This window comes from Vigna umbellata, chromosome 4 (assembly GCF_029865625.1).
Source record: "Vigna umbellata cultivar VRB3 chromosome 4, Vumbellata_1.0, whole genome shotgun sequence".
NCBI lineage: Eukaryota > Viridiplantae > Streptophyta > Magnoliopsida > Fabales > Fabaceae > Vigna > Vigna umbellata.
This window is the reverse complement of record NC_142168.1, coordinates 21,468,318-21,483,805: the sequence shown is the minus strand read 5'-3', so window position 1 is coordinate 21,483,805 and position 15,488 is coordinate 21,468,318. Positions and strand designations below refer to the sequence as shown.

General features: G+C 32.8%; 1 protein-coding gene and 1 long non-coding RNA gene across 2 annotated transcripts; one reads left to right on the top strand and one right to left on the bottom strand.

Moving 5' to 3' along the window:
- Window position 1: 1 nt before the first annotated feature.
- On the bottom strand, window positions 2-783 carry LOC148199544 (uncharacterized). Its single transcript, XR_015786093.1, has 3 exons — window positions 447-783; window positions 258-346; window positions 2-173 (listed from the first exon to the last, which is right to left on the bottom strand). It is a non-coding gene; the product is annotated as an uncharacterized LOC148199544 (long non-coding RNA).
- A 3,157-nt stretch (window positions 784-3,940) lies between these two features.
- On the top strand, window positions 3,941-6,350 carry LOC148199543 (receptor-like protein EIX2). Its single transcript, XM_088112696.1, has 2 exons — window positions 3,941-4,126; window positions 4,539-6,350. The coding sequence occupies exons 1-2, from the start codon at window positions 3,941-3,943 to the stop codon at window positions 6,348-6,350; spliced, it is 1,998 nt and encodes a 665-aa protein (XP_087968822.1).
- Window positions 6,351-15,488: the final 9,138 nt, after the last annotated feature.

Sequence of the window (15,488 nt, the reverse complement as noted above, 5' to 3'; positions counted from 1 at the left end):
AACGACTACGGAAAGAGAAGCAAATAAGTCAAGAAAATATCACTATGAACTACAAATTATATAAATATAAAATGAAGCTAGCAAGTTGCAATTTCATCATGTTAAGAATGACAGAGAACTAAGCAAGGTGAACTTACCTGTATCTTTCGGGAACATCCAAATTTATTCTGCAACTGTTCAAGGGAAAAACATATGAAGTAAGAATATATGTAAATGACCAGCTAAAGCTAATAAAATGGGAAGCAATGAGAAATTACCTTCACAGAGAAGTCAGTAATATCTAACAACAGCAACTTTGATTCAAAGCAATGAGCTAAAGCTCTGGCAAGGGCTTGCTGGTAAGATTCTTCAAAATTTATACATAAATAGCCTTAGTCAAACCAATCTGGAATTAAAAAACAAAATTCAGCAGAACAACGTTAATGTTAAATTCTATCATACTATACCTGCTGGACCAGATAGTAAAATAGACCTGCTTGCTGGTGAGAGGTTCCTGGTGTGCTTGGAAAAGTGAAGATGCTTTAAATGAATATATGCAGCACTTGTCAACAAAGCACGAATTCTTTCACTGCATTGTCACATTATATGCATGCGTAAGATATGGTGCTATAAGGAAAAAGAGTATTACTATATCAAATTCCTCCATTGGTAGATCAAATCCACCTGGAACAAGAACAGCGCATGAACTTCACAATAATATAGACAATATATAGGGAATCAATGCTTTTACAAAACCTGTTTTGTCCTAGATGGGAAACTCATTTAGAAACTAGAGGCGTGATATGATTGGCTCATTTAACGTAGCATATAATTGTTGGAATATAAAATCAGAAGGCAAAAATTTAGAACATGAATGCAGTTAAGTTCAAGCTGCAGAATTAACAACAGAAGGAATTAAATTTGTATACGACATTCCCATATCTAAACTTTCCTTAATATTAGTTATACACCAACTTACTGACCTATGAACTAGAAAATAGAAAAAAAGAAAAGGAATGTCGAAGATCCCAGTTGCTGTTGTAAAGACTGTATGAGCATCTAGGTATCAGAAATTTTCGAAGACTATAAAGTTACATGGCACCTTTTTTTTTTTTCATTTTTAGTACATCAAGGTATTGTCAGATTGTGTCTTTGCATCATGGAGGTCATAATTTGTAGTTGTAGATGCAGAAAAACCACAACTTTTTAGGTTATATGTAATATTTAAAATAGCAGTCATCTTGCTTCCTTCTATTCTATGAATCACATATACTCAATATGGAATTAGGACGGTACACGGACACAACAATGATTTTCAAATTTAGGATACATTAGCAAAAAGTTGTTAAATAATTTATATAAATGTAGAATATTGATAAATAAAGAGACATTGATCATTTATCATTAATTGAAAACTATGATGACAATTTTGCAAAAAGACATGTGATTATAACAATAAAATATAATTTTTTTTAATTACTTAATTATGATTGGGAATCTAGTAGACTATCAAGTATCAGTATAATTAAAGGATAGAGCATTGTATTTTCAAAGCATTATTACACAACATATGTTAATATGACATTCTATTATTCAACCATAGATTAATGCACTATTCTTTTATTAAGATTTTATCCATACGTTTCCGATCTTTAACTAGATGTATGTAGTTTCGACTTTGATAATCCTTTTTTTTATTTTATTACAATGATTGGCTGAATGACAGTTTGTTGTTAGTGATTCTGGCCTAGGTGCACCTATAGGATTTGGTGGTTCTGTACAGCATTCTTCGTCAGTTTTGAGTTCAGAATTTTATTTCATGTGTGAAAATGTTATGCTGCATTAGTTGATGAATATGGGATTATTGAGGGTCTAGTTTATGTTGTGTATGTTGTTATGAAGTGATAAAACCATGATGTTTACTAGGCATATGGAAAAGACTAAATAGAAATGTTAGAAAGATTTAAACAAGGTTAACTGCACTGGATGATTAAATTTGTATGACTGGGTTTTGTGATATGTTCTGTCCCATTCTGATTTGAACTTAAAGATTTTAGCGGATTAACAAAATTATGGTTGATTGGAACATATGTAAGTAGAAGTTAAACTTTTTCTGTGGTATAAAATGAGATATTGTCTTTTATGATCGTGAATTCCAATTAGTGTGATGCAACTAATAACGTTTGCTGTGGAAATTGTTTTGGAAATCTGAGTTACTGAAATAAACTGTTTTGAAGTGTCACAATGCATGCTCATAAACTTAATTAGAATACATTTAGCCTGTGTGTATTCGTTGGATGAAATACTTGTGATCCTATATAACCTGTCTCTGGCTTTCTGGTGAATATTATTGAATATGCAGTATGATGTAAATTCTAATTGAATTTATTGTGTTAGTTAAATAACATACATGAAAAGTTAGCTGTTATAGATCAAGACTAATCTGCCATGCTTGAATAATACCACTTAGTGTAGTATTTTTTTAACCGAATGGTGTATGATACTAATTTATTTTGGTCACACCTTCTACCTTAAGTCCAATTAAAAATATGGTTTTCTTTATCCCATTATCCATACTTTAGATACTTGTTACGTGACAGACTACAAATTTTGCCAATTTCAGTTATTACAATTTTTTAACTAGTTTGATTTTTTTTCACAATAATTAGATAAAAAAATCTGGATTAATGTTAGTAACGTTTTCGTCAAGTGTGGAAGCATGCTTATGTGAACAAAAGCGAAATAATTGAAAAAGAAAAAGTTTAACAAGTTTAGGACAAATGTGTAAGTAAAATATATTTATATATTATATATTTGTGTGCCTGAAATGAGAATAAATGTGATATGTTTGATTGTTGTTTAGATGATATTGTCACAAACTAATTTAGAAGAGATGAGTAATGATTACTCTGACATTTTGAGTTAAACTTTATGTCTCCAAAAATATTCACGTCATGTTAGGGGATGAGATTTGGAGTCGGTTACAAAGATTATTTTCTGTCCAAAAAGTGTCATGCACGTCATAAGCGTGATACATTGACTACTCAAATAAAAGACGTGACTGAAAAGAATAATATGGATGAAAAACGAGATTATTTCACTTCAAAAATTGGTACACCAAATACTATTGAAGAAGCTCGCTCATTTTGGTCTCAATAGTGGCCAAGAGACATATATATATATATATATACATATACATACATACATTATAGATACATATACATACATATATATACATATATATACATACATATATATACATATATATACACATATACATATATATACATACATATAGATACATATATATACATATATATATACATGTATATATACATATATACATATATATATATATATATATATATATACATACATATAGATACATATATACATATATATATATATATATATATATATATATATATATATATACATAGATACATATATATATATATACATATATACATACATAGATACATATATATACATACATATACATATATACTAACATATACTACTTTTTATAGTTAACTTCATCATATTGACACTTTATCATATTATTAATACACTTTTATAGTTTTCTTTTATCACGCAGCTGTATCAAATTTTGTTAAGCCAAATGATTATTTAAGAAAATATTTGATGGATTACTTTTTACAAGGCACCTATTACAAGGCACCTGTAATAATTTTGTAACTATTTTTTAAGAAAATATTTGATGGATTATTTTTTAACATAAAATTATGTTTTAATTTAAAAATTCCAAGTGTAAGTTACCTTTCTTTTCAAAAGTCTTTTGATAAGTCCGTTGGAATAGAATTATTGCTCTAAAACTTTTCTGACGATCTAATTTGTGTTCATACCAAAAAACCAATAACATTTCATTTGATAACAAATTCATTGTAGATGCCATATGTTTCGGTAGAGATTTTATAAGACTGAGACACTAACATTTCTAATGCATGAATCACGTGTTCCACCTTCTCTTTCCACCTGGACTATTCGACTTCAAGACTGCTCAGTTGCCTCCTTGACAGAGAGGGGAAGTACCTACAAAACATACTCCGACGCTCAAGTTAGGCGTAGCTTATGCAGCCATAGCTCTCAAGAAAGTGATTTTGTTATCACTGTGGAATATTTTCGAGTGAGTAGAACGTAAGTGAAACGTTCCTGGTTGTTGGCTCTGACTCTGTATTTATAAGTTGTATCATGGACCCTAAAATGACACAGGTCCAATAAAATATAAACAGACTTACCTTAAAATCCGATTGGTTGCTCATAAACCGCCTATCAAGATCTTTAATCAAATATCTTTAATTATTTTATCATTCGCTGGACATCGAGCCCAATAATAATATAAGCACTGGTCGAATTGTGGCCCAACTTTAATAGAACCGTTTGTCCTGGTTGGCCATAGTGGTGACCGAATGGTGCTGACTGTATGATCATTCGATCTCTACTAGCTATAATACATAGCTGACGAGTATCGTCCCGATTTGACCTAGTTGATGAGTGTTGTCGTGGTTTGACCTGGTTGACAAACACTACTATAATAGAATCAAATTAAGGGTACTTTGCCTCGCAACCTCGCAACAATGTTCCCATCATTAAAAGATTTGTACCTTGATAGTAACAAGCTAAATGGGACAATTTCTGAAGATCTTCGATTTCCAACAGAACTTGAGGTATTATCCTTGATGTCAAACTCTTTGAAAGGTGTGTTAACTGACTCTCATTTTTTTAATATGACAAAGTTAAGGGCATTGATGTTGTCAGATAACTCACTTACTTTAGAAGTTACTCAAAATTGGGCTTCAACTTTTCAATTGGATACTATTGAATTGAGGTCTTGTAAGCTTGGTTCATTATTTCCCAAATGGCTCGAGAAACAAAATGTATTTCGATCCCTTGACATTTCAAATAGTGGAATATCAGGTACGGTTCCAGAATGGTTTTGGACCAATTTTGGATTGTCAAATTGGATGAGTATTGATATTTCATCTAATAATTTACAAGGTACGATTCCAAATTTGCCAATAGAGAATCATTATTTATCTCTTAGTCTTGCATCAAATCAATTTGAAGGTCATGTTCCGCCATTTTTCCGAGGCTCAATATCTCTTGATCTATCAAACAATAAATTCACAAATTCTTTTTCATTTTTATGTTCTAATGGTGTAGCTGAATCTTTATACCAATTAGACCTTTCAAATAATAAGTTTTCTGGACAAATTCCAGACTGTTGGACCCATTTGAAGTCATTGGCTTACTTAAATATGAGTCACAACAAGTTTTCAGGAGAGATTCCTTTTTCAATGGGATCACTCCTTGAACTCCAAGTTTTGTTATTGAGAAGCAATAACTTAACAGGTATGATCCCTTCTATCTTGAAGAATTGTACAAAGTTAGTGATGGTAGACATAGCAGAAAATAGATTATCAGGATCTATCCCAAATTGGATTGGGAAGGAATTATTAAAGTTGCAATTTTTAAGCTTGAAAAGCAATTATTTCTCTGGAAATTTACCATTGCAAATTTGTTATCTAAAAAATATTCAACTCTTAGATCTCTCGCTAAACAATCTATCTGGACAAATTCCTAAATGCATAAAAAACTTTTTCTCAATAGCTCAAATGACTTCTTTGAGAGATTATTATCAAGGTCATCAATATTTGGTCAACATTACTAACAGCATAATTAACCAATCTTACAATTTGAATGCAATTTTGATGTGGAAAGGTTCAGAACAAATGTTCACAAATATGGGATTATCACTTTTAAATAGCATTGATCTCTCAAGCAATCAATTATCAGGAGAAATTCCAAAAGAAATTGAGGGTTTATTTGGATTGGTGTCATTGAATCTATCAAGAAACCAATTGATAGGGAATATTCCTTCAAATGTTGGAGAGTTAACATCACTTGAATTTCTTGATTTGTCACGAAACCAACTTGTTGGTTCTATTCCTTCCAGTCTTGCTCAAATTGACCGACTCACTGTGTTAGATTTGTCACATAATAATTTATCTGGAAAAATTCCAACTGGCACACAATTACAGAGTTTCGATGCATCGAAATATGAAGATAATGTTGATCTCTGTGGACCACCATTAAAGGAATTGTGCATTGATGGAGTGGCAAGACAAGGACCAATTATTAAATTTCAAGAGGATGACAATTTGATTTTCAATCGTGAATATTATATAAGTATGACAATTGGATTTGCTATAAGCTTTTGGGGAGTGTTTGGCTCAATCTTAATAGTACATTCTTGGCGTCATGCATATTTCAAGTTCTTAAATAATTTAGGAGACACTCTTTATGTCATGACAACAGTGAAAGTTTTCAAAATCTGCTACAAAACATAGCTACAGGTAACATTATTTTAACCTTGTGTTAAAATTTTGATTTTTTTTTATTATTATAATTATTAAGTTTTTTTCCATTAAATTAGTTTTTAACTTAAAATTAGAGACTATTTAAAATTAATAATATTAAATATGTAAAACTTTGATAGCTAATGACAATGATCAATTTAAAGTCTAATTAACAAATTAATTATAATTTTTTATTTATAAAAAAGACTATTTTACATACTAATAATTTCTAATTGATATCCACATAATTAATTATTTTGATTTCTAAATTTGATTAATGAGTATAAAATAAATTGAAAGAATTTAATTAGTAGTAACTTAAATCATTGGAGTTTTTTTATTTCTTTGCCTTTTAATATAAGTTTGCTTTGAATTTGTTTTTTTACGTTATCTTTTTATTGTTTCTATTTCTGGCAAAATTAATATAATTTGCTTAATTTTTGGCAGAGGAAATGGAATTTGAAGATTAGAACGATTGTGAGGGTATCATGCTCAAAGGACAAAAAAAAGAGAGGAAAGAGGTACTCTGGATATCGATAACTGAGGAAGATTTCTAAACATTTATTTTCTTTAAATGTTTATTTCTTCTCCATTTTTATTTTGTAATGGTTGTTGAGGAAGCCTATTGTGATTGTGAAGTTGTTAGTCATACAATAATTTGATGAATCTTCAAAACGTTGGAAATGACATAATTATTGATTTTTGAGTCATCTTCTGTACTAATACCTTATGTGTTTTTTTCCTTTCTACTACCTTCCTCTCTTGCATGTGATTAAGAGGGTTTATGTTTCAATTAATTTTAAGTTAATTACTTTAGTAAATTTTACCTTAAACTTAATCTGAGTAAGATGGTATGAATTACATGAAATTGAAATTAGATTGTATGTTGAAGGATTTATAGAAGCACGACATGCATTTCTTTTGTCATTTGTCAAATAATATATTAATTATTAAATTTCTTGATAATTCATTTTAGAATGCAGGAAATACTCTCTTTATAAAACATAAACTTGGTAAAAAAATCGTTACTACATTAATGAATAATAAACTCTGACGGTTAACATTTAGCCTCCAGCTGAGTAGGAAATCGAATATCTTTGGGAATCTTACCATTTAGCCTGTTTTCATCAAGAGATAAAGTTTTTAAAGATGAGAATACCGAGAAATCAGGAAGTCAAATTAAACATGCTTTCACAACATGCTGAAGTATAGACATTTCGTATGGTCAAATCAGGAACTCGTTAGGATAGGTTCTAACTGATACTATGTTATGAAAGTGGGTTTTTAAGCCTAACTCATCTCCACAAAATCGGCATGTAAAGTAAGGTTTGTACTTCACTTATATATTATAAATTGGTCTTATCTCTAGTCAACGTGAAACTTCCAACATTTTCAATATTAGAGATGCTCAAGGCTTCAACTCAAGCCAAAGATGTTCAAGATATGAGTTAAGCTAAAGGTGCTTAAGAACCTATAATTAGATCGTCTTTGATATGCGTCAGTTCGGAATCGACTTATTAAACGTTTTCTTCTGTCAGTTTCATAAGACCTACGTAAAAAACGCTATAAAAATCCCAATTTCCACTTTCATTTCTACTTTTATTTCTATGCACTTCTTTTTATTTTTCTTTATAAATGTTACTTTGTGAATTACTTCGCACCACATATATTTTTTAAGTAATTGTTATTTTTTTCTCAAACGAATGTAAAAGTTGTACCATTTTGATTAATAATTTTGAAATAGCTAAAATATACTTAAATTAATGAAAATAGATTTGAAAAAGACTTTACGACACATTGAAGGATATTATTAGATAGATTTCTTGACTCTTTGTATATGAAAATAAATATAAGAAAAAGTAATTACGATTATGTTTGATAATATATTGAATTGGTATGTAAGTGATTAAAAGCGAATCAATTAAGTTTAGTTGTTATAAGAAATATGTTGAAAGAGGTAGGTAGAAATTCATTATATGCCCACAAGGGCCATATGTGTTTGTATTTATGTTCCTGGTTTTTGTTTCTAACAAATTATTTTAAGTTATAATCAAAAGAAAAAAATAAAACGAAAAATGAAATATAAGCTGTAAAACAAAATATTTTTAAGTCTTGAACATGAACCTCAATTAATGGTTGCAGGTAACATCTATATGATTTTTTTGGCAATTGTAATGACAACATTGTATGTTCATGCACAACCAAGACGATAAGTTGTATACGACCATCATGACAAGTCCTTTATAAGACAAGTCTTACATTTCGCTAGTAAAAAGCAAATTCATAATAAAAATGTCCTTCTAAGTTTCACCATCAGTATAGGAGAGCTTGGAGGTGCATTTCATTTAGAGGAGAGCTTGGAGGGCTGTTAGGGCTCGTGGAAACACTCCATTCTTCCTCTTGGGTTTTTCATCTTCTTCCATGCCCATTTTGTAACCTTAAAGGCTCTCCATGGAAATGGAGAGTCAAACCCATCTTGTTGGGGATAAATATAGCCTCTGAATTCTTGTGTATTTGTTGAATGATTTGATTATATATATGTCTTTTCTATCAATTGCTAGTATTCTTGTTTCCGATCTTAAAGCTTGCATGTAATGGGGACGTTCATGACTTGATTTTGGGGTTTCATAGATTATGGGGACGTAAGATGAAACCTTGAACTGAAACAAGAGTCCTTGTGGTCATTGATTCTAGGGATGGAAGATGATTCATATGTTGTCTTAAGATCCTAGCTCTTTAATGCGGGTTTGCTTGTTAGATTGTCCAAGGGATTGGAGTTTGATAAGGAAAACCTAGGCTCTTTCACCTAAGGGATTAGGGCTAGAGTGTTTTAGTGGATTGACTTTAGTAAATTGATAAAGAGGAGATGAAATTGGTTATACACAAGAGTGCATTGGTGAAAACTAACCGTAATAATGTCATTTCATACCATTTCTAGTCTTTTCCATTTCCAAGTGCCTTCAATACCAAAGTACAACCTTGTAATTACTTGTGAATTTATCTTTTTGCACATATTCTTAAATGATGAGTTGTTCTTGAGTCTAGATGAGTTGTTAATCGCACAATTTTCTAGTATTACGAGTCTCTTGGGAAAACGATACCTGGTCTTACCACAGTTTATTACTTGAACGATTTGGTACGCTTGCCAAATCCCTAACAGTGGCACTCAACTGCACCGCAGCCACAGCATTCCAAAATTCTCTCTTTTTGTTTTACTTGCTTTTATGGTTGGTTAAGCTCTATACATTGGTGAAGGTTCTTCTAAGCATAATATTAGCTACAAAATAAGGGAATTAGTGAGGATAATACATCAATTTAGTCTAAAACACATTTATTTAGAAAACAAGACAAAAGAATAGGATTAAGCAAGTTACAAGTTAGAAAGGAGTTTATTTTGCTACTAAAATGATGCTTAGATAATGGTAAGAATTAGCATTATCAAACTCTCCCAAACTTACAACTTTGCTTGTCCTCAAGCAAAAGTACTTCACCTAGCAAACAATTCAATCGCAATGGTCTAGCAATCCAAGAAACAATTTAAATCAAATAAACAAAATCAATCATGCTTGCTCAACTTAAAATTACATTCAATAGATAATATGGCCTTAGCAAGCTAAACTTCAACCATGGTGCTCACAAATTAAAAGTCACAAGATAGATGCGAATGATAGATCAACAAACATGGCAAGTTGTTTTCATTGAGTTCATGGAACCAATCCTCACCAAAGAAAGTGTTTCACTCAAGCACAATGGTGTATTAGGATGTGTGTCTTACTCTCAACTATTACAGTGTTACACAAATCAACTTTGCCTTTCGTTTCAACAATATTAAACACATTCACAAGCAAATTAACATCACAAGAACTTTTTGAAGCTTATATTGTGGCTGGGCTAAGAAAAAAACATTGTTTTTCTAGACAACAAAGTACCTTGAGATAAGAGACCAAACAATTTGATTCATGATATAGCATAGTATCTCTTTTGCTCCAAAATTGAATAAACCACTCTCAACTTATTTCCCAACTCTTTTTCATTGAATTCATTTTTTGGTTTTTCTTCTTCTCCTTTCTTCTTTTTATTTCTTTTTAACTCAACTTATTATTTTCTCAATGCTCCCTTCTGATAATAAGAACTCCCCCAAACTTAAACCATGCTCCTCATCCTAACATATATGTTCATCTCAACTCAAGGTAAGGAGGTTAAGGATTTTTCAATAAGCGTAAGGTTTCAGGAATGAGAAAGTTTTCTTTTTAAGGTTCATAGGTTTAACATTGGATTTTAGGCTCAAAAATGTAGAAGAGGTTGAAAAACAAGATGGCCTTGATCATTTGTATAATGCAAGTAACTAGTTCAAATAGAGAAACTCAGGCAAAATCAATTGTTATTCCAAAGTAATAGCATTCAACAATAAACTTTAAGGCACAACATCTCACAGGTTTACTCAAGGTTCCAAAATTTGATAAACATCAAGCCAAGAATATGGATCACAATTAAAACCAAGCATCTATCTAAACAGATACAAGCAACCACAATCTCTATTCAACAAGCTCAACCACATAATCTCAATCAGATTTTCAAAACAATTCTCATGGATAAAGAGCAAGCACAAGAGATTTGCATTCAATTTAAGCATAACATATGATTCACTCAAATCACCAAACCAATTGCACAAGAACTATCCACTAGGCAAGTCAAAAAGAAATCCAAATTTAAAAACTGAAAACAAATAAAACTTGAAATTAAAACTGAAAAACCGATCAAGTTGGACACTTTGCAGCTTCATAACTATAGAACACTAGCTTCAATTTCATCTGAAACATCTTCCTCCTCCCAGTAGCTTATGCTCCGCAACTACTCCACCTCCCCCAATCAGTAGGGGCCTGGCCCCCAGGCCATGCTGCACGAGTAGATAAATCTTCAAGTCATATGGTTGCTAACTCACGCATGCCTCAAAGGTTCACCAATGATGGTTTTGAACTCTTTAATTCCTAAGGAAGATCTTATCCTGTAACAAGAAAGCTCAAAGTAAAATTAGTATCTCATAGTCAACAACTGGATAGAAAGGTCCAAAAACACACTAAAAGGAATGTGTGAAAGAGTGCAAAGAAAAGAAAAACTTAGAACAAACAACAACAAAAACGTGTCAAGGCCAAAATGTCTCTACAGTGCTGCCGCCAGGCTACCGCCCAACGGCGTATTAAAAAAACAGCTCAAAACCATATTTACTGGTGTGGCACTCAACCGCAGCTCAGCTGCAGCCCAGCTATTCTACGAAAATTTGTCTCTCTCACTCTATGATTTTGGGCAATTGACACTCTTTCAAAGAACTTACACACAAACCAAGCTATAACTAACATAAAACACACATAACAACCATAAACAAAACATTTCAACTCAAAAATCACAAGCCTGCAACACAACACAAACATGCAAAACATAAGTTACTAATTCACATGACACAAAAACCATACAAACACAAGTAAAAAGGGTAATAAAACTGGGTTGCCTCCCAAAAGCGCTTGTTTAACGGCATTAGCTTGACGAATTACTCAACGAAGTGTAGATGTTGTTGTTGGTGTGCTCCATTCACCAACTCTTTTTGAACCACTTTCTAGCCACCAAATCAACTCTTTTAGCATAATTCTCTTCATCTTAGCCCTTCCACTACCTAGACATCTTTAAATACTCACTCCTATTTAAATAGCTCTTCATTAACGTCACTCATATAGATGTCGGACAAAAATCAGACGTTAAAAGCCCAAAATAACAGACGTCCAAAGTCTTTTTTACACTAGTGTATCCAACGTAAAAAATGACCGGTGACATTTTCTGTAAATAAAACAACAATATACACGTCTGTTATGGAGGGACCAGACTTCTAAAGCCATATAGACGTTTGATGTGGGGGGAACAGACTTCTATATACTCATTTTTGAAATCCAAAAAGTCACTTTTTGACTCCATTTAGACGTTAGATCCCGCCAATCCGACTTCTAAAGCCATATAGACATCTGATGTGGGGGGAACAGACTTCTATATACTCATTTTTTAAATCTAAAAAGTCACTGTTTGACTCCATTTATACATCAGATCCCGCCAATCCGACTTCTAAAGCCATATAGACGTCTGATGTGGGGGAACATACTTCTATATACTCATTTTTGAAATCTAAAAGGTCACTTTTTGACTTCATTTAGACGTCAGATCTCACCAATCCGACTTCTAAAGCCATATAGACGTCTGATGTGGGGGAACAAACGTCTAATGTAGGGGAACAAACTTCTATATACTCATTTTTGAAATTTAAAAAGTCATTTTTTTCTCCATTTAGATGCCAGATCCCTCCAATCCGACTTCTAAAGCCATATAGACGTTTGTTGTGTGGAGAACAAACTTATATATACTCATTTTTGAAATCTAAAAAGTCACTTTTTGACTAGATTTAAACGTCATATCCCCCTAGTCTGACTTCTAAAGCCATATAGACGTCTGTTATTGGGGAAACAAACTTTTATATGGCTGCATTAAAACACCACAAACGCGAGGCAGTAGTTATTTGCACTTAATGTTCATCATCTTCCTCGCATTTTCTCTCCACGGGTTACGTTTTTCAAGTTCGTTTTCTCACTTTTGCACCGTTTAAAATTAGTTTTACTCTGATTACATTACTTTTTAATGAATTATCTTTCGTTTGAACCGATTAAATGTGTTTTCGTTGGGTTTTGGTGCATTTTTGCTCATGTCCTTTGACGGCCGTTCTTGAGCGACAATTTCTTGTGTTTTGCACTCCTCGTATTCCCTCCACTACGTTTTTAAAACCATCCAATACAAAAAAAGGTACAATCCATTCTCTTCAAGTAAAATATAAAGTTGTAACCTTGAATCCCCATGAGCCAGGAGCAACCCAAGAGGCCTCAAGCAGAGAAAGATCCAATCAAATACGACGACACTTTAGACGTCTGATCTGTAATGTTATACGTCTGATATGTAGTGTCAGATGTCTATATAGACCTCTGATCTGTAGTGTCAGACATCTATATAGATGTCTGATAGTGCAAACTGACGTCCAATCAATGTCACCCGTAAAGACGTCAGGCCGAGATTAAACGTAAAAAACCAAAAATAATAGACGTCTAAAGCCTTTTCTGCACTAGTGTCTTCTTTCCTATTTTTATGTCGTTCAAGAGCATTATGTTTCCTCCTCCTTGTCTTCAGCCGCCTTCTTCATCTCCTCAAGCTCAGTCCTCTATTTATTCATAATCCCATTAGCTTCATCGAGAAGCCTCCCTATCTGTTGAATCTCTTCATCGTTTTGCCAAAGTTTTTTCTCTAGGTTTGTCTTCTCCACATTTGTCGTACCATTTACCGAGCACTTCATCAGCATTGCCGAGTTCTTTGACAACTCGACACTCAGTCAGCCTTCACCTCCTTGGCTTTAAACAACCCGATCTCCTCTTGTTCAACCTAGAACAACTCAGTGTGAATCTGCTCGGCATCAAGTTGTTTGGTCACCTCTTGCACTACCTCTGATAGCTTGGTCTTGAACGTGTCTGAGTTTATTGAAAACAAAAAAATCCTTATCTCTTCTTCATCTTCTTTTGTAAGAAGGTTTCTCTCACTTTTCTTCTCACATTGAAAAAATTAGCAATGTGATAGGCTTACCATAGTTTTAGCACTTCCTCGATCTGTAGTCGTTTGCATAATGGTCGTGTTTGCCAAACTTAAAACACTTGACTCTTGATCGATCTCCTTGGTCTTTCCCTTGTCCTTGACCACGCCAATTCTGTTTGTTGGTTTGCTCTTCACTATCATCCTTAAAATTACCTTGGGCACGTCCACCTCATTTTTGGCCTCCTTGTCCTACACTCTTAGGACCTTGGCTCTAAATATTCTAACTTCCATTCAAGTCAAATTGTACCTGTTGTTCTAGGTGAAGAGGTTCAACCTGTTCATCCCAGTTCATTCCCTTTATTTTTTAACTTTTAATGACCCAACAAATTCATCCACTATGGATGTATTGGGATGTTGTTTGTGTATGAAAAACTGTCATGGGTACACTTTAAAATCATGTATATTTTGTATATCTTGGTTCTTATTACCTTGCAAGAATTATATATTGTTGGGAGCACTTATCTACACTCTTTAACCAAGAGTGTGGGTAAGAGGGTATTGAGAATTCTCTTCCATTGTTGGAAGAGGAAAGAATGAATTATGAGAACGAGAGGAGTGAAAGAGATGTTTGGTAAGTTGGGGTACATGTGTTTTGATGAAAAATAGTGAAGAAAAATGAAAGTTTGATGTCTTGGGTAGAAGAAGAACATGATGGAAGAAGAATAGAAGTGGAAGATGGAGATGGGCATGGCTTGGTTGATGTAAAAGTGGCAAAGAAAAAGAAAAGAAAGGTGCTGGAAGAGGACCAAAGACCATGAAGGAAGAAGCTTGGGATGACCTTTGAAAGCAAAGAAAAAATGAAGGAGTGGTGGGTTACGTAATGGGAAGAAAATAATAAGAAAAGAGGATAGGAATGCATGGGGTATGTGTTACGTAAATGAGAGAGAGAAAATGGAGTATGTGTGTTGAGACCTCGGCAAGCATACCGGATCGTTCAAGTAATAAACCGGTAAGTCCGGATATTGTTTTCCCAAGAGATTTGTTTCGATTCACTGATTGTTAAAGTTTACCAATTTAGCGATTATTAAACGTAATTTTGTAACAAACTTAATATTAGCATACAAATGTAAATAAAGTGGTAAAAACAGTCGAATTTAGGTTCACTGGGGTTGAAATTCAAGTTCATCACTCAGGTAATTTTTCTACTAACACAATTTCTCAAAATTAATCATCGACATCCTAGGCGCATGCAGCCTCTGATCCCTCAGATGACAGTTTTTGAATCATTCAAACTAAATTACTAATCCCTTAGCTAATTCAGTTCTCAGATTTGCCTTAAACACAATGTCACAGATGACTAAAAATTCCATCCTATGTCTAGGACTTGAAATCCTTTAGTTGTTCTATCCTAGGTCTGCGGTCTCATACATTTCCCAATGATTTAACCGTTCAATTAGCTCAGATTCCCATCGTAGGCATGAATAATAAAGATAGAACACAAAATTCATACAAGATCAT